This window comes from Dendropsophus ebraccatus, chromosome 14, assembly GCF_027789765.1.
Source record: "Dendropsophus ebraccatus isolate aDenEbr1 chromosome 14, aDenEbr1.pat, whole genome shotgun sequence".
NCBI classification, from domain to species: domain Eukaryota; kingdom Metazoa; phylum Chordata; class Amphibia; order Anura; family Hylidae; genus Dendropsophus; species Dendropsophus ebraccatus.
In genome coordinates this window covers 55,921,448-55,941,338 of record NC_091467.1, presented here as the reverse complement: position 1 = coordinate 55,941,338, position 19,891 = coordinate 55,921,448, and the positions used below count along the sequence as shown (strand labels likewise).

The 19,891-nt window shown below is 44.0% G+C and overlaps 2 protein-coding genes across 3 annotated transcripts in view; both read left to right on the top strand.

Annotated features, from left to right (window-relative positions):
- LOC138771884 (unconventional myosin-XVB-like) overlaps positions 1-11,116 on the top strand; it is a 39,919-nt gene extending 28,803 nt beyond the window's left edge. The window contains exons 16-23 of the mRNA XM_069951886.1: positions 1,852-1,977; positions 2,059-2,136; positions 2,335-2,471; positions 7,307-7,352; positions 8,472-8,596; positions 8,676-8,793; positions 10,041-10,216; positions 10,996-11,116. Coding sequence (XP_069807987.1) covers positions 1,852-1,977; positions 2,059-2,136; positions 2,335-2,471; positions 7,307-7,352; positions 8,472-8,596; positions 8,676-8,793; positions 10,041-10,216; positions 10,996-11,116 — 927 coding nt within the window. The remainder of the gene's footprint in view (positions 1-1,851; positions 1,978-2,058; positions 2,137-2,334; positions 2,472-7,306; positions 7,353-8,471; positions 8,597-8,675; positions 8,794-10,040; positions 10,217-10,995) is intronic.
- Positions 11,117-11,382: 266 nt separating this feature from the next.
- Positions 11,383-19,891, top strand: part of MYO15B (myosin XVB) — a 66,728-nt gene continuing 58,219 nt past the window's right edge. Inside the window, exons 1-2 of one of the 2 annotated variants that reach the window (XM_069951695.1) lie at positions 11,383-11,468; positions 11,808-11,843. In XM_069951695.1, the coding sequence (XP_069807796.1) occupies positions 11,841-11,843 (3 nt within the window). In that variant the 5' untranslated portion in view covers positions 11,383-11,468; positions 11,808-11,840. The remainder of the gene's footprint in view (positions 11,469-11,807; positions 11,844-19,891) is intronic. The other variant, XM_069951696.1, reaches the window with a different exon arrangement.

Sequence of the window (19,891 nt, the reverse complement as noted above, 5' to 3'; positions counted from 1 at the left end):
CAGTCCCCTCCTTAATATTGCCCCTTAGTGTATTTCATACTATATTGTTACATTATGTCTATGTTCACACAATGTCTGTTTTCAACCGTATTTTTGAATGACCATAATTATCAAAATACGGCTGTATCTTCACCTTACAATGCCGTCCGTCCAAAAATATGTCCGGAAACAAACACGTGGAAACATAACCTATATGTGAAGTGGAAATCAATTGATATGAATATAAACGCTGCCATGGCTGTATTGGTGCTATAGAGAAAGCCTAGCTACTTAGCATACCATAGTGGGGGCCATCCCACCCCGTGATGTCATCTCACCGTGGTAGACGGCATTCATGTTGTTGTACTGTGACACTGTAATCTCTAGTCACGTGAATGTTTCTGACTTATCTGGTCTCTGCTTATTTATCTTAGTCTTATCCCCATGAATGCTATTCTTCTGACGACTGTATAGCCATATTTATCTGGATGCTATCTCTCTAGTTGCCATATACACTATTTGCACACAGTATGACACCATGCGCATATCATGTAATATATATGTATATATAATGATGAGTGCGTGTGTGCGTGTGCATCCATGCATTCGGCATGTTGCCTTGGTGAACAGGTTTTCTGATACATTGTTTTTTACAGCAAATGTGGTGCATGATAAGTAGTTTTGAAACTGACTTAAAGGGGTACTCCAACGTTTTGTTTTTTTCTTTCAAATCATTTGGTGTCAGGAAGTGATAAAGATTTGTAAATTACTTCTATTTAAAAATCTCCAGTCTTTCAGTACTTATCAGCTGCTGCATGTCATCCAGAAAGTGATGTATTCTTTCCAGTCTGACACAGCGCTCTCTGCTGCCACCTCTGTCCATGTCAGGAACTGTCCAAAGTAGCAGAGGTTTTTTTTTTGTTGTTTTTTTTTTAAAGATATTTTATTAAAGGTTTTTTTTTTTTTGTTATAACTGTACAAGCATTAATTCGGTACATTAAGAATGGTGTATATCTAATCAAGAAAAATTACATGGAGATTGTAACATAAGAAGACAAGTGATGACATAGTAAGAAGAATAGAGCATGTCACGTCACACAATATTTTCGTACAAGCAGAGGTTTTCTATGGGGATTTGCTAGTGCTCTAGACAGTTCCTGACATGGACAGAGGTGGTAGCAGAGAGCACTGTCAGACTGGAAAGAATACACCACTTCCTGCAGGACAAACAGCAGCTGATAAGTACTGGAAGACTTGAGATTTTTAAATAGAAGTAAATTACAAATTTTTATAACTTTGTAAAACCGATGATTTAAAATAAAAAGATTTTCACTGGAGTATTCCTTTAATAACCAAGCTGGGTCATAAAGCTAACTCGCCTCCTAGTAAATCCAGTGTGAGGAATGGGGGTGTGACCTTATATTTAATTACAAAACCACACCTAGACTGAAGGCAAGAGAGGTGATGTTTCTGGAAGAAAGCGGTCATGTTCTTCTGAGCCTAGATAACCCCTTTAACGCTCAGGATATGACAGGCAGATAGAAATATAGCTTTGTGGGAAAAGTTTCAGTATAACTTTTGTTGTTGATCTCATTCTCTGCTTATCTGCTTAGTCCACTGGGGGGGGGGGGGCTGTCAATCACAATTCAGTGATTGACAACCTTCCCTATATGAGCATAGTTGTCTATCAAGGAACAGGACCCCCCACTGGACTCTTAAAGTGGTTGTCCTGGATTTTTTTTTCAATAAACAACCTATACAGCTGCAACAATGACACTTCCAGCCTGAATGCTATAAAACATTGACTTCTTCTAAACTTGACCATAATTTGCCACTAATGACTAACAAGTAACCTCTCCTTTGTGGGCATAGGCCACAGACCACACTTTCTTACAGAAGTGTCACTACCATCACGGTGACAGCAGCTGCTACATCAAGCCCAAACTCCCCCTGCCTGTCTTCACGCTGCAGCATTATTGCGGACCTGTAACCTACCAGGTGATACATTCTCCTAGGTGTCTAATAATTGTACCGTGGATCAGATGGATGGGGGTCACAGTAGATTCTCATATTCTTCAGGTTCATAACTTCTTAAGCAAGAACAGAGACAGACTTCCAGCCTTTGCGCGCGAGGTCCTGGCACAGAGTCGCTTGAAGGTAACAAAGCTCATTCATTTGACCATTTTCATCTTTTCCATCCTCGGCTTTCACTTCCCTTTTTCTTTATCACTATCCAAATCCTTGAACACTCTCTTTTTGTTTGATTCATTTCAACAAATTTTTTAAATTTTAAATTTTCCCATCTCACCCTTCAGTGTAATCTTATTTGTATCTATGTCTGTGCTTTTTTCCAAGTTACTTTCTGACATTGTGAAGAGGGAGAGCAACGTCCTCCAGCCTCAAGGGGGAACGCCACCAAACCCATGCCTAGACGCCACATTAACTGGGAGATTCCAGCTGACTCTTCAGGAACTGACTTTTCGCCTGAAAAGGTATGATGGCATATTACATGGGTATTATTTTTTTCATGGTGCCATGAGTCCAAGTAATGCGTATTTCTAGAAATCCACATATATAAGTAATATTAAAGGGGTTATCCAGCGAAAAAAAATTCTTTCAAATTCACTGGTTTCAGAAAGTTATATAGATTTGTAATTTACTTCGATTTAAAAATGCCAAGTCTTCTCATACTTATTAGCTGCTCTCTGCTGACATCTCTGGCCGAGACAGGAATTGTCGAGAGCAGGAAAGGTTTTCTATGGGGATTTGCTCCTGCTCTGGGCAGTTCCTGTCTCGGACAGAGATGTCAGCAGAGAGCACTGTCAGACCCCCTCCTAGCCAGGTACATTTGGAAATAAGTGATAGGTAATGTTGCCAAGAAGCACACTATGTTATCCTGTCTCTTTAAAACGATTGGAGAGTCAGGATGGAGGTCTGATTTGGATTATTATATAAAGAATGCGTAAGAAGGGTGAAACTTGAACTGTTAAAGAACTTTCAGGTTACCCTTTGTCCCCTCCTTAAAGGGGTACTCCAGCGGGGGGGCACTTTTTTGCTGGGACCGGGGAGGAGGTGGCTGAGGGAAAAGACGTCCACTCACCTTCCCGATTCCAGCGGCGGGTCCCGCATCGCGGCGCTCCGGTCCCCGATTCCCGGCCACTTCCGCAGTGACAGAGGCGGGATCTGAGCGGACTTGAAACGGATCCTGCCTCCGTCACTGACTGGCCCAGCGGACCTGAGACGTCACGTCTCGGACCCGCGTCAGACACCAGGAAGCGGCCGGGAAACGGGCACCGGAGCGCCGCGATGCGGGACCTGCCGCTGGAACCGGGGAGGTGAGTGGACGTCTTTTCCCTAAGCCACCTCCTCCCGGTCCCAGCAAAAAAGTGCCCCACTACTGGAGTACCCCTTTAAAAGACTGATAAGTTAATTCTAAATGTTGTGTTATACTGTGGTTATTGCCATGTTACTGTGGTAACCCGGGGGTGCTAGGTTGTACTTGCAAGGGCTGATGGTAAAGTACTGCTACAGAACTTTTCACGGGGCTCAGAGTGGTATAAGTCCTTCCTGGGTCCCAACACACGCCCGTTAAAGGGGAAAAAAATTCTTTTAAATCAACTGGTGCCAGAAAGCGCCAATTTTTAAGGATACTAATAGTATCCTTGAGGTTTGATAAAGGGAGCCGAGTGCTCCAGAGACGCGTTACCGGTGAATTACAAATAAATTCAGCAATATTTTATATGCTTTACGGTCTGTGCGGAGGTTTCATTACCTTTTTCTTTTGGATATTGTGCCCTATTATATACTCAGCATTGATCTCCATGGGAGGTCAGTGCTATGTATATAAAATTAATATGTACAATGTAATAATAAAAAAATCCCCTCCCCTAATAAAAATTTGAATCACCCCCCTTTCCCCATTTTATAAATAAAAATAAATAAAATAATAAACATGTTTGGTATTGCTGTGTGCGAAACAATTAAATTATCTGTGTCCGAACAATTAAATTATCACATTTCTGATCTCGAACGGTAAACGGCATAAACACAAAAAAATTCCAAAGTGCGAAATTTTTTGGTTGCATCAAATCCAGAAAAATTATGATAAAAAGCGAATAAAAATTTGCATATACGCAAGTCAGGTACTGATAGAAAGTACAAATTATGGCACAAAAAACGACACCTCACACAGCCCCATAGACCAAAAAATAAAAGCGTTATAAGGATGGGAATAGAGCAAGAGGAAAAGGAGGGAAGGGGTTAAAGGAATAGTCCATCTGTCCCTGTACATAGTAGTAGCTTGGTTGGCATGTCAGGATCCCTATTAAGCCTGAGGTTGCTTTTTTTTAGCACTAATATTGGAATAGGGTTTAGGCTTTTGGCAAAGTCTCTTTAGAGGTGACTACAAGCTACAAACCTACAAACCCTCAAGAATTGTACTCCGCAGTTGGAAACTTCAGCATTTATTGAGGACTTCTTTTACCAGCTACAAGCCTAGCTAGGATCTGCTGTAGGGAAATAGACCAAGGGACTTGTGGTGTCCCACCACGGGTATCTCTAGTTTTGCACCTGTCACAAAAGTCTTTTCCTCTAAAGTAAGGTGGTGATGAAGGATGAAGTTTCACCACCAGATGTCAGTGTATCAAACTATGTATGTATTGCACAGCTGTAGTCACTATAGGGTTACTGTTTTGTTATGTGAGTCTGCTAACCAATAGGAGATGCTCTTTTACTTCTACGTATCTCTATCCTCCTTCTTCTTCACATTTTCTTCTCCACCACTCACAGGAACCCTTACACACCATGTAGGAAGTAGTCACATGGGGAGAGGAAGTGTAGTGTCACTTAGTTTAGTTTTCCTCTGGTTCTCTGAAGAGTAGGACACACACAGACCAGGCATCCCTGCTGTACTTAGCCAGGGCCTGGCTCTGCCAGGTTCCCTGTCCGGGACTGATCAGCTGTGGTAGTGGACACAAACACACATGTATGGAGAACACAGAGACTTTCTTTCCACAAGCTATAACTACAGGCACTATGCAGTGTTAAGCAACTGAAGGAGGACAAGTCAGAGATGACCCCAGCCCACACCGAGAATGTGTCTTAACAGAGCAGTGCGGTATCCTAGACAGAGGAACTGACCCAGAGAGAGAAAAGCAACAGTATAAAGGTCTACGTACTCTATCCCGCAGCGCAGGTGACACTGGATAATTTCGGACACTTAGCTACTTTCAGGTAACAAAGACTGGGGCTTGTGTCACCCTCGTAGGACGGGTACCCCGAAACTGCTTGGCAGAAGGTGGTACAGCGACAGTAAGGTCGAAACACGGGCACAAGTATTCTCTTCTCAAGTATTCTTCTTCAAGTATTTCTTCTCTCAAGTTCCGGCAGAGCACATTACTACACTGGGTTGGGGCTCTCCTGAGGAATTCCTCTACTCTCCTGACAAACGCCTCTCAACTTCTCTAAGCTCCTCTACTCCTCTCAACACTCAACTGAAACAGCACTGCTACTCTACCTCAGCACTTAAGCATCTCTCAGCACAGATTCAGTGAGCTTGAGTCTGTATCACAGAAGTCACCTAGTGAAGAGTTATTCTGTATTGTAAGAGACTTTCAGTAAAACTACTTTATTTATTCTACTGGGACTCATTTATCATTGCACCAGCACCTATAAACACCGGCTACACCATCCTTGGGTCATTTTCCCCTTTCTGTGGGTGGCAGTGCTGACAGTCGGGGTGGGTCAACTTCCCACTCTGGACCACTGTGATAAGAGCCCAAGGGACCCTTCACAACCAGGCAGGTTACCGACCATTGGGGATCCGCATAGCCAGCCACTAAACAAAGCAGGTATACCACCACACCTGTGTGCTGAGTTAGCACTGGCGTCACGACTGTACCATTACTGGCTGAGCTATACACCAACCACCAACCTAACATAATCCCGGTGGTTGGGTGCAGGAAGCGGGTGCAACAGCGCCGCTACCACACACTAATAAAACCCAGAAGGGCTGGAGTAAATACAACACACTCAAGAGACTATGCCTCCTTTTATCGAAGAGACAGTAGTTTTTACTAAAGAACTCTGAGTTGTTTGAGTTACTATGGTGTCAATGGCAGAACAAATATCATCAATTCCCCTGGGTGTAGCAGAGCTGTCAAAGCTGTGGCTGAGAAAGCTTGAGGTGCATCTGTGGAATAAGCTATGACTGATTACCCAATAATAGCCGGCTAGGCCAAAGGACTCCAAGCCTGCTGGGCCTGCAGACTAGTCATAGTGTAATAAGACAGTAACGTTATCGCTAGTTGCAAGGGACTGAGAAAGTGGAGAGTACTTCCCTAGTACAAGGCATAGAGACTGACATAGTAAGTTAGTGCCTTGAGGTAAGCTCTAAGTATAAAATACTGCTAAGAACCATGAAGAACTGTGCACCCCCTACTTGAAACCATTCATCTCGACTTGCCTTTATAAAAAAAAAGCTTGCTTGAGTTATTTGCAAGAAATGTGGCTGTCCGGTTACTACTGCGCCACCTCCCACAACTACACGATTGAGGGCTCATCCATTGCACCACTACTAGACTACTGTTACGAGCTCTACTCCATTTAGACCAATAGCCGTGTTACAGAGTGAAATATACCATACACCATAACACTTAGTGTAGGTCTTAAGAGGGTATTTAATGAAATTTTTATCACCTTTTTCACTACAGAGTTAGAAGTTAGATAGAGCAGGGTCCAAAAGGAGGCACCATCACAATTCACAGTCTCCCGATACACCCCAATGAGGGGGAGTGTGTTTGAAGCAAGCAATGGTCCTGCATGCAATTCAACTTTTTTGGGGAGTCACACAAACAGGTTGTGCTGTGGGGTTCTGGTGATTGTTAGAGGTCCCATTAATCAGAGCCACGTGATTTGAAGGGATGGCCTGTCACTTTTCATCTCTCCACATTTCAGCATGGTGATGCCAGAAAATCAGGTTGCCAAAACAAGATCCCATGCTTGGCAAGCCTGTGTACAAGTCCTATTCTATTTAATAACTTACCTTGTTTTAGCTGTGTCTCCACACCAAACTGTGGGAAGATGCATAGTAACTGGTACCCTTTAAAATTTAGGTTATGTTCACACTCTTCTTTTTTAGCCGGGGTTTGATCCTCATTTGGGTTATTTTCACCTAAAACCAAAAGTGGCTCCAAAACACAGAGAAAGGTGCAATTTTTTTTCTATTAAGGCCAGTTACACACGTACGAGTGCGTAACACTACGAGTTCCACACACACTGTAACCCGTATGTACTATTACCATTAATATATAATTGTCTTCTATTCCAGGGGTCACACTTTATTTGTGCGCTGCATCTCCCCCAACCCAACAAAGGTAATTTTTTACTATATGAACAAAATGGTGCCAGTGCTGAAAGAGGTAACAGGATAATCATAATGATTATCCCTATTGCTCCATATCAGAAGGTTCATATGTGCAAATCTGCTGTTACTTTCCCTTTATCGTTTTCTTTTTCTGCAAAGTTTTTACAGGGATTTGTCAGACAAACATATCATTCTAGCATCGCTAAGTGCTAGAACCAAGCCCTGTACATGAATGTATAGGACAAGGAAGGGTGGGGTAGCGGGGAAACATGTATTTGTGGCTTGACTATACCTTCTTGAGACTTGACTCTGAGCATCATATAGAGCCGACAGATTACCTTTAAGGATGCACTTCACACCACAATTCTGCACGGATGCGGTCAGCACCCAGTCAGAATCAAGTCATGACGTGATAGCGAGTATGTTCAGGTCTTTTCCTGCACGTATACCAGTTGTCACCACTATTTTCCACATTTTTTCCAAAGTTCATAACAAAGCCGGTCTAATATAGCAGTAGCACAATGATTAAAAAAAAAATAAACAGTATGCTCACCTGTCTGTGCTCCCCCGCTGTCCTCCTACAGGTCTCTGGTGCCCCCTGTTGATCGCAGCTGCCTCCAGCGCTTTCAGCCAATCACTGACTGAGACGAGACAGTGCCACGGCCATTGATTGGCTGAGCAGGCAGTCACTCATGTCTCAGTCAGGAAGTGGAAGTGGCTGTGATCAGTGGGGGACACTTGGGGAGTGTGGGCAGGTAACTATTGATGAGCAAACTTACTGAACACTAAAATAACTAAACGCCTTCAATCGTTTATCTGTTTTAGCGCAGTTCATTTAAGGTTCGGTTCAGAGAAACCCCAACTTTTCTTCAAAGTTTGGCGAACCTGCCTAACCAAAATTTTAAAAGTTTGCTCATCTCTACCATACAGAATAGGTCTACAAATTTTGCCTGTTGGCAACTCCACAATTGAGTTGTGAATATATTGTTTGAGAAAACTATTTAACAAGTGCACTTCCCTAAAACTTCCCAGGCTGTTTTTCCTCAAATGTGTTTGGAGTTTGTTCCACAATCTATGTATTATACATTATACACCAGATCTGTAAAGACCCTTCATTTCTATACCGCAGCTTCCCGGTATATTCGATGTGGAGTTTGTTAGTTCTCAACTCAGAAATTCTGGTATCCTGGAAGCTGTGCAGCTGATAAAAGATGGATACCCTATCCGCATCCCGCTTGGACAGTTTGTAAACAGGTAAATCATTAGGGGACCATTACCTTCATGTTCTGCATCACTGAATAACACTTATACACCAGTGCTTTCCTTTTTTCAGATATGGTCACCTGGCAGGAAAAGATACCACATTTCCAGAGGACAGAGAGTATTGTGCCGCTGTACTAAGGAAGATATTCGGTGACTCTTCAGCATTGTATCAGCTTGGAATGTCAAAGGTATAAACCAGTGTTCTCACATACAGGGTGCTGTACACAGGCGGAGGAGTACAGAACAGCAGAGAAGAGTAATAAAAGACGCTTCAAAGGAAATAAGTAGGATGTTTACAAACTCAGGCAGGACTAAAGTACAGTTTACACAGCATGGCTGATATAGGCAGTGGTTACACAAAAGAAAAGGCACCAGAGTAAAGGCCATATTACACAGCACAATAATTCGGGGGAAGCGAGCTCCGACCTGTCAGTTCAGTGCTCGCTTCCCCCTCGCTCCCCGCTCACTGCCTGTGGTATTACCCGCACAGACAGTGAGTGGCGAGCAGCAGGAAGGGCTGCCCCAATGATCCTTAGATTGTTCTGGCAGCTCATTGAGATCTGCAGAGGTCCGCACAAATCAGTATTGTTGCGCAAATCGTGCACTTTCAGCATGTTGAAAGACGACAATCAGCCAACATCGTGCATGTCAGCTGATCGTTGCCTCTCAGCATGCGCTATACACTAAACGATTATTGCCCTAAACAGTCGGTAATGGGCTAATAATTGTTTAGTGAAATAGGGCCTTAAAGAAGTGGTGGGACCAGCCGCAGGACCCCCACCGGAAGGCATTTTGCCCCAAGTTGTGATGACGTCACAAGGGGAAAAGGGCTGTCCCCGCCGATGCACTGGCCATTTAGCCAATCAGTGAATGGAGCGGTGTTCCACCCCAGTCAATGACAGGCTGAGAGGCCAGTCCATCAGCCGGGTCATGACGTGTCAGTGCCGGAGATTCCAGAGCCTGGCAGGGGCCCCGAGGCTGGTTCCTCCGCTCCCCAAGGGCACAGGGGGAGGTAAGTTTGTACTTGTACTCAATTACCTTCCTGACCCTGCCAACTACAGGATTTCATAAATCAACAGACTTCTCCTTTAAGTATCAAACTGGTCTCCCATGTTTTTTGGTTATGTCGCCCCAAACTAATGGGCCTTTGTCAGACTAAATAGTTGTAATAATTTACATAAATGGCCACCTAATAGGTATGGAACCAACCATAACTGGGTGCCAGGAGTCGGTGGAGATTCGTTCTTCTGCTGTGCACCACCATACTAGCCCTATATTTGTGCTTTCCTATGCCCTATTCCCATCTCCCAGTCAGCAACACAGCATCAATCTCTCTCTCATACAGTTGGACCCAGGCATTTAAAAAAATTGAAGAAAATATTTAGATTTATTCCATGATTTGTATATTTGGTAATAAAGGACAACCATTATGCAGGTCTTCCTAAAAGAGCGTGCCCGAGAGATACTACAGAGAAAATGGGAAGAGATTCAGAGTTCGGCTGCTCTCATGCTACAGAAAAATCTTAGAGGGTTCCTTAACCGTAAGAACTTCCAACAGTATCGCCGCAAAATCACAGTGGTACAGGCTCATGTCAGGGGACGACAGGCCAGGTGAGTGCTCTAGGTTACAGTCACTATTAGCCATGCCTTGGGAACTAAGAATTTCCTGGGTAAATTGATCATTTACAGTGTACTTTATAGCTAGTTTGAAGGGATGTGTGTTTATAGCGGCTCCCCATTTTTCATAACTTATAAAGACATAATTTTGGTGTACACCGAGGGGGGGGGGATTTATGAAGACCAGCATGCTCGGTCTTAAATTAGGCCCAACCCCCTTTTCTACAAACGGATTCACTAAGAGGCGGACACCTCTAAGTAAATCCAGATGGCCGGGTGCCAGTACCTGCCCCCGGCCACGCCTCCTCCCCACCTTGCCGCGCCCCTCTGAGCACCCCCTGCCCGTCCATCGGGCGAATGGGGGATATGCCAAGTGTACCCCCCCCCCCCGGCTTACGCCCCTGCTGGACCTTCATAAATGACCCCCCAAGTGTCAAAATAAACTGTCCTTCTATACTTATGTAATATAGAGAATTATTTGACTAGACTGGAATAAATTTTCAAAACAGAGTTATGGAAAAGTTGGTTGGCCATGATGGATTTTTGTTTGTAACTGTTGCTCCCATTGCAGCTCCCATTGACGTTAATAAATACACTGCTTCCAGCACGGTGGCCATCAATAGTTTTAGGGTAGAAAACCCCTTTAAATCAGTTGTCAAGGATTGGTAGAAGGTCTGCTTACCACAGAATGCCTAGCTGGGCACATATTAAAAACTACCTTACAGATATAAACGTGCAGAATAAAAAAACCCTATTCTTTGCCCCCTATGTAGGCAGCGTTATAGGAAACTGAAGAACACACGGGTGCAGTTTGGAGCCGTCCTTCTGATTTCCAAGATTTCCTCCATACACAGACGTATTTGCCAGGTGACGATACTGAAATACGTAATATGAACAGTTATAAAGTGTCCGCCTCCTTGTGTAGGCCTAGGCACTCTCCAGCCAGTGCAATGGTGATGCATCTTCTCCTCTATCCACATACGCCTAGTTTTATAATCCATATTTTCCTTCTGCCATTCCCTGAGATCTCTCATGTACCAAAGTCCATATGACACTTGAGGCAATTACAGCCGTCTTGGAGCGCTCTGCATAACATCTACCTTGCTCTCTCGCTTTGCTCTTTTCCTTATTGGACTTTGTCCTTCCCTGCCCTCCGGGTGTGTCTCACTGTCACTTTGCTGTCAGACGGAGCTACAGGCACTACAAGAGATCTGCGTTGGAGGGGCTCCTTTGCTATTAGACTGGGGTATGGATATTCATATTAAGAGGTTGAATCTGTACGTGTTGTTGATGTAGTGGCAATGGGCGCCTCCCATGTTCTGGTATAGGTGTTCTTAAGTAATTCTAAATTTGTTATATATGGTTTCACTTTCTGCAATAGATGGTACGTGATACGAGTCTTATGTAAATATGCTTGTTGGTCTGAGGTTTTATTCGATCTGTCATATGATTGTGTATCTCTGTGTTTCCGTGAGCATCGGGTCTGTCGTCTTTCCTGCCGTTTGTGTACACATTTGTATAAATATCACAGGCGGCCTCTTTGCATATCACTCTGTGGTATTAACCAAAGCTTTTGTCTCTACAGCTGAAGGCCACAGGCGAGGAGTCCCTTCCCAGCATGGTAAGTATACAAGCTTTCATTTCATCAATTTCTATTTGTGACCATAAACACTCCCAATGATGGAGTTTATTTCCGGGACTATCAGATTGCAGGGATTTATGTGAAACTACAATGTGAATATTTTACAGGGAAGATAAGATGGATACTTTGCCAACAACCGCATATTGAAAGTGATTTTCTCAAACAAAACACCATCCAGTCTATTAGTATCATGTTACAGAACAGGAGGAAACGAGCTGATTGATATATAGTCAGGGGCAGCGTAAGGGTACCATGTTTAGAATGTTTAGATCCCCCCCCCCCCCATCCTACAAACAGGCATTAGTGTGTCGGGGTAGTGAGTTCCAGATTTTGGGGGGAGGCTTGGAAGAAATATGTGAGAGGCCGACTAGAGGAGAGCACAGATGGAGGTCAGGTGAGGGGCGTTATTGGGAGATCAAGTCAGACATGTTGTGGATGGTCTTGTATGTCATGGTTATCAATTTAAAGGGATTAGCAGAGGAGCCATGAGGGGAGCAGATGGATTAGATGGAAGTCCAAAGAGGAGGATATTCCAGTAGTCCAGACAGGAGATGGGCATGTACCAGCAGTTTAGCAGTTTTTTTTTTCAGTCCAAGTTAAAGTGACTGTACCACCAGGCCCAGGCTGAAGCACTGGAGGCGGCCGACCCACCCTTAGTGGGAGGAAACCCTAGCCCCTCTATAATAGGGTTCCATTGATTCTAATGGAGTCACCTCATGGAGGGGCTGGAGTTTCTTCCCACTAAGGGTGGGTCGGCCGCCTCCAGTGCTTCAGCCTGGGCCTGGTGGTACAGTCACTTTAAAGCCAATGTACCAAAAAGCTTTGTTTTTTATATGAATAGACCAGCATCAGCCGTGATCCTTTTTTTTAACCACAGCACAGTTCCCAGGCAGCGGCCTGGCCTGAAGCATTGGAGGCTGTCCCACCCGGCCTGAAGACCCACTCACCCCCAGTGTGACGAAACCCCTCCCCTCTGTGACGCAGCACCATTGATGGTGATGGAGCCGTGTCACAGAGGAGAATGGGTTTCGTCAACCTGGGGTGGGTCGGGCCGGTGACTGGGAATAGACTGGTCTATTCATATAAAAAACTTACCTGATGGTACATTTGCTTCAAGAAAAGAGCAGATTAGGGAAATGTTTTAGGGTGGAGGCGGCAGGAGGTGGTAAGGCTCTGGATGTGCGGTTTGAATGAAGGAGCAGAATAATGGTGTGTTCTATTCTCTGTTTATAGTCTATTCCTGGCTTTGGCTTCAATAATCTGTCAGATATCTTCTAGATAAATCTGTGTGTGTTAACACACCCTTAGGTCACAGCTTAAAACAGTGGACTTGTGGGACAGGGGGGTTTACAGTGATTTACTGTGATTGATAGATGGGGGGAAGTTTAGACAAGATGGAGGAAAGACAGTGAATTCTTTTTTGTCTATGTTGGGTCTTACAAGGCATGGGGAGAAGACAGAAGATATAAATCATAGATGCCCTGAGATCCTGGATAACAGAGTGGTGACATTCAGACCAGAGAGATAAATTTAAGTGTTATTGGTATACATGTGGTACACCAAGCCATAGGAATCAGATGTGTTGACTCCATTTTGTGGACCAAATCTATGGGCTGTATGACTTATTAAATCTTATTACAAACAAAACTCATTTGAATTTTATTTGAATTGTGCCCAGGAAGTTTTGTGCTGGCTACTTATTCGTAGTCTATGATTCCTATACCATGTTCATGTAGCCTTAGGGCCCTATTCCACCAGACGATTATCGTTTGCATAATCGTTAACGATTAACGATCTCAAACGACCGCTATTGCGAAAGACCTGAAAACGTTCGGTCATTTCCATGGAACGATAATCGTTACTTATGATCGTAATTGCGATCGTTTCTCTTCGCTATTTATTCGCTATTGCGTTCGTATCTATTGCGAACGACCGAACGATGTCTTATTCAATGCGAACGATTTGCGAACGAGCAACGATAAAAATAGGTCCAGGTCTTATAAAGCGATCAACGATTTCTCGTTCGGTCGTTAATCGTTAACTGCATTTCAACCGAACGATTATCGTTCAGATTCGAACGATTTAACGATAATCTGAACGATAATCGTCCGGTGGAATAGGGCCCTTAGGGTGAAATAAATTACACAGAAAAATGCAAAGCAGCATTAATAGATATTTTAGCCTGTATGATAAATACAACATTGGGTAACCTAAGAAAAAGAAACATACATACAAAAGATACTTTAAGACAATGCAGCTATAAGACAACTAATAATAATACCCGATAAGTGCAATTACTCAATACCAGTATACAAAGAACAAATATCACCATACATATTATCATGATATTTATGCTGACCAACCAATATACAAAGACCAATATTACATATAAAACTACTATACAAAGGACAAGTAATAAAAACAACACACTATAAGCACATATTACCACTATATAGTGACTGAATACTACCTCCATACTGCTCTATAGTGATAGATACTAGCTCTACACTAGAAAAAGTTATTACAGTCGAGTTATATCCAGTGACTCACAGAGGGCATCTTGTCTGATTTAAGTTATTCACTTTCCCTCCATCTGGCCCAGACCGCCATGATGAGTACTAATCAATGCAACATTTATAGCAACATAAATAAATTCATACCACAGACCCCTACATAAATTCATACCCTAGACCCATGAATAATTTCATACCCCAGACACCTAAATTCTCTTTTTTAGTCATCCACTCTCAAAGAAATCACAGCAGGCCTCCTCACTGGCCCCTACCCTCACATAACAGAACCCCCTCCCTCCCATACATGAAGGGCTCCCCCCTCAATTGCACACCAGAGCTTCCTTCAATGATCTATGATTGGGGGAAGCCAGCACAGTGAGCAGGCAGATGTGATTGAGCTGTACAGCAAGTAGTAGCCTCCGCTCGCTGTGTCTGCCTGTCTCAGGACCTGGTTCTGTTTTTTTGTATTCCAAGACTCCTGACAGACCCTGGTAGGTTGACATAGTAACTGGTGCTGGGACTGGGGCCAGACTACAATTGATGGCAGTCAGAAGGGAGTGAGCAGCGCAAAGCAGATTATAATGGGAGCAATCACCTCCCAGCCCTGGACCCCACCTACAGCCCAGGACCCTGAGCTGAAGCCCAGATTGCCCTCAATACAATCTGTAGGAAAATTTCCAATCAACTTATCATTTAGTGTTTGCTCTCTGCACACACTTATATACGGATAGCAGACAACCACTCGGTAGGACCACCCCTTTGATTACTTAGCCAAGTATGAGCTAAGATTTTCATGAATAAATGACAAACTACCCTGGTACTTTCCTCACAAAACTATATATAGCAATCTGCACAGCTCCTCCTGCTCTACAACATGCTGCCTACAGAGTGGGCTGCAGATTCAGTGTGATGGGTTCCCCTGAAGTTTTGTGGAGGTACTCCAATATTCAATATCAATGTGTTTTTTTTTATTTGTCTTGAAGTGCTGTACAAGTAAAAAAAAAATCATACTCACCTGCCTTGATTCCCCACTGATTCTCCCGCTATCGCTGTTCCATCCCCATTGCACCCAAAGCCAAATGTAAAAAATTTGTATATATAGAGCAATGGAGCCACGGCACTATCTCCCCACCTCACAGCAGTCAAATGGATGCGGCTCACCTGGACACGTTCAGTGGATTCTGCGGTGCTCATCACACTATAGAGATAGACGTACCCATGTATCAGTAAGAATACACACGATGCGGCACTCGCTCCAATTTCCACTTGTTTTATTCAGCCATATACATGACACCGATGCACAAGAATAAAGTAGGCAACAATCGTTTCACGCTTTACAGCGCTTTGTCACGGCCATGACAAAGCGCTGTGAAGCGTGAAACGATTGTTGCCTACTCTATTCTTGTGCATCGGTGTCACGTATATGGCTGAATAAAGCAAGTGGAAATTGGAGCGAGTGCCGCATCATGTGTATTCTTACTGATACGTAAAAAAGAAGACCCCTTGATGGGCAACTTAAAGCATACATTTTATTTGGTGTATAAAGGAAGTGAAAAGCATCTGCCCCGGATGGGATCAGACATGCTGCACCCTTTTGTTAGTGGAAAGGGTCCTTTTACAGATGATGATTCTCTGCTGTCCGTGGCCACAAACAAGCCGCTATCAGTGAGAGCGGATCCCTGTTTGCATGTCTTTACACGGCACAATTAATCAAGCGGTCAGGCAGCACAAACAATCCCTGTATCAGTAGTGCAGCCATTTAATGAGGGGAAACTGACAGCTCTGACAGCATACATACCATCTGCGCTGCTGTGTGATCCGGCATCTTCACCTTCTTTATCCCAGGCTGATAGTCACTTATGGAGGTCTGTGACACTGTAAGCTCCCGTCCCGCATATCTGTGCTGTCAGTTTGCCTTTTGCTATTGGCCGCACATCTCCTGTTCACACAGGGAGATGTGCGGTCAATTGCACTTTTTGGCCCTGCAGCAAAATATATAGCTATAAGCTGAGGATTGGCCGTTTTACCTCTCCTCAGCGGATCACTGTCACTTTTACACAGCAAAGCTAAACCCTTAAAGGACCACGGGCGTACATTTACGCCCCCACTGCCTGGGCCTTAAGGCAGGAGGATGTAAATGTACACCTTGCCAGGGTCCCAGGCTATGGAGCGGGCTCGGGAGCTGAGCTCGCTTCATAGCCAGTGAGGACCGGCTGCTATCTGCAGCCAGGCTCTTACCCTCAATGGCGGGCCCCTATGATTGCCCACCATTAACCCCTTGGCATTTAAGTGTAAGGGACAGGAGCATCTCTGCAGCGTGTCTGCAGGGGTCCCGATCGCATGGCCTGACTGCCAGAGGTCTTTTACCTTCCTCCGTGCAGTCAGGTCTTCAGTCTGCTGATAGAGTCTGCCACAGGCTACAGACAGGCTCTATCAGAAGATTGCAGATTACACTGATCCCTGCTATGCTATGGCATAGCAATGATCAGTGTATGTAATCCAATGTAAGTGTGTAAAAGCCCCGTAAGGGGACTTAAAAAGTAAAAAAAAATATTAATAAAAGTTTTAAAAAATGTCCCAAAGCCTCTCCCTCAATAAAAGTGAAAATCACCCCCCCTTCCCATTTTATACAAAAATCACATAAAAATAATAAAGTTACTTAACATATAATATACCGTAGCGTGCGGAATCGTCCAATCCATTAAAATAAAAGATTACTATTCCCACACGGTGAACGTCGTGAACAACAAAACTGTAAAAAAAAACTCAGGGATTGCTTTTTTTTTTTTTTTTTTTAGAGATCATGGCGCAAAAAATTATGCCCTATACGACCCCATAGGTGAAAAAATAAAGGGCCATTTTAAATATACCTATTTGCAAAAAAAAGGTGCATTATGCATTAAACATGGAACCCCCCAAAATTTGCAGAATCACATTTTTTGACACAAATTAACCCCATAAATGATATTTTGGGGCTTCCGTCATTCATTTTACGGCAGATTGAAAGATGCCATTACAAAGATGTCTGAAAAAAACAAGCCCTCACATGACCCCGTTGGATGGAAAAATGAAAGAGTTATGGGTCTTAGGGGAGGAGGAAAAAACAAAAAACGGTCCTTAAGGTCATCTCAGGCCCGGACCTTAAGGGGTTAACACTCACTCAAGATGACCCAGTATGTGTTTTTGATTTGATCATGCTTAAATGTTTGACAACAGAGATAGACACCCCCCTGCAAAAGGTGGACCCTCACATGCCCTGAATATACCTTTATTGTGTCCTATGCATTGCATTGATTTGATAGACGATCCAACGCTAAATAAGATCATCCTCACGTCTTCGTTGCCAATTTCATTCTTATGCATATATCACTGCCCACAATCACAGCACCGTGTTATATGACTGTGTATCACTATATTCCGGAGCCTCTCACGTGTATATATGGCTTCTGCTTTTTGTGATCATCTGGAATGTAACAGGTTGTCTAGATGTGTAAACTGAGCCGAAAACTGTGACCAATCCCACTTTTATGACCGCCACAAATGTCAAGTGTAAGATTATGGAAGATGAACATATTTCTTTTATGCGTTACTATACATAGGAGAGAAGCAGGGAACTCATAACATCTGATAACGTTACTGTTGTAGTGGTGATGGTGCTGCTGCCGCCTGCCTTCATTATGTAAGATAGAGGTGATATAACAAAGTATCTTAAGGGTGCGTTCACACCTACAGGATCTGCAGCAGATTTGATGGTGCAGATTTGATGCTGTGTTCAGTTATCTCAGTGAAATCTGCTGCGGATCCACAGCAGAAAATCAGCTGCGGATCCGATAAGTGTGAACATACCCTTATGGTGCGTTCACACCTACAGGATCTGCAGCTGATTTTTTGCAGCAGATTTCATTTAAATAACGATCACAGCATCAAATCTGCTGCAGATGTGCTGCAGATCCTGTAGGTGTGAACGCACCCTAACCGTGAATCTGTAGCCACCCCAACCTACCCCCCACCCCAAACCACAGGTACGGCTGTGTTGCCATTGTCATTCCATATGCGGTCCCGGAGTCTAAATAGCTCCTGGTGCCATCCATTTCATAAAAACAAGGAGGAATGATGTCAATGGGGCAGGGCCTAGCGTATCTGTGCCCTAAGCCTGCTTTTTGCTGACACAGCTCCTCTAGAGTAATAGATCACTTTTTTATAAATGCACCAGGAGCTATTTGGACCCCAGGACTGCACATGGAATGACCGTGGCAACACAACAGTATCAGCAGCCTATAGATTCACTTTAATAGGAAAGTATAGTGAATGCCCCTGATTGATAAAAGCATTGAGTGTTTTAACAATTTGTACCACTGTCTCCATATTGAACATTGCTACTGCCCTCATATTGGAGAGCTGCAAACATGAACCACGCAAAAAGAAAAAATAATGCTGAATATCCCATTAAAAATTACTTAAGTCACAAGAAAGAACAAATATGATTCCATAACCTTGGCTCCCCTGTATTACAAGCAGACCAGTCATCCAGGGACTCTCCCAGTGGGCCCTTCTCAGTGATGGGCCCAGGGGGGCCTGACTGGTTATAAGCTCCAGGGTCAACATACAGTAAATTCCCTCAGCACTGCTGCACACTCTTGTCACACTGGTCACTCACTGCTTTTATATAGTAACCTGGAATTTCAGTTGATTGTGTTGAGGCTGAGAGTGACTAGGGTGACAGTCAGCAGAGTGCAGGGAAGTCCAGCCCCTCCTCGCCCCCCAGGCCTCTCCCCTCATCCTCATCATGGCTGCCTCCATCTGCTCCATGTCCTCATGGTTGCTTCTATATGCTGCTGCTGGCAGTCAGGACAGAGAAGGAGGGAAGGGACATGGGCTGCAGCCTGCACAGACCCTGAGGAACTCCAGGTAATGGTAGAGGTAAATGTGTGAACATAAAGTATTGTGTACATGTGAGTCTGTGTGTATTCGCCATGTGTGTACTATCTCTGCATATATGTAATGTGCATTTCATGTGTATGTATTGTGCATGTTTGTATATGCGCAAATTGATCATGCTCGGGTCCATCCAAACACGAACGTGCTGCAAAAGTTGGATCTCTAGTTTTATTGGTACCATATGTGTAAGGGACATTTTGATCACTCTTACAAAATTTTTTCTGCTATATAATGTAACAAAAACTCCTGGCGCCTTTTTGCTTTTTCCGTTTATGTGGTTCAATGTGCAGAAATAATATTGTTATATTTTAGATAGTTTGTACAATTATGACGCTACAATTAGGGATGGTCCAAACCCGCCAGGTTCGTATGAACCCGAACGCTCGGCATCGGATTCCCACTGTCTGCCCGCTTCATGCAGCGGGTGGATCCAGCGGGAAGACCGCCTGGAAAAATGGGATACAGCCTATGGCTATGGCTGTATCCCATTTTTCCAGGCGGTCCTCCCGCTGGATCCGCCCGCTGCACGGAGCGGGCAGACAGCGGGAATCATTACCGAGGGTTCGGGTTCGTACA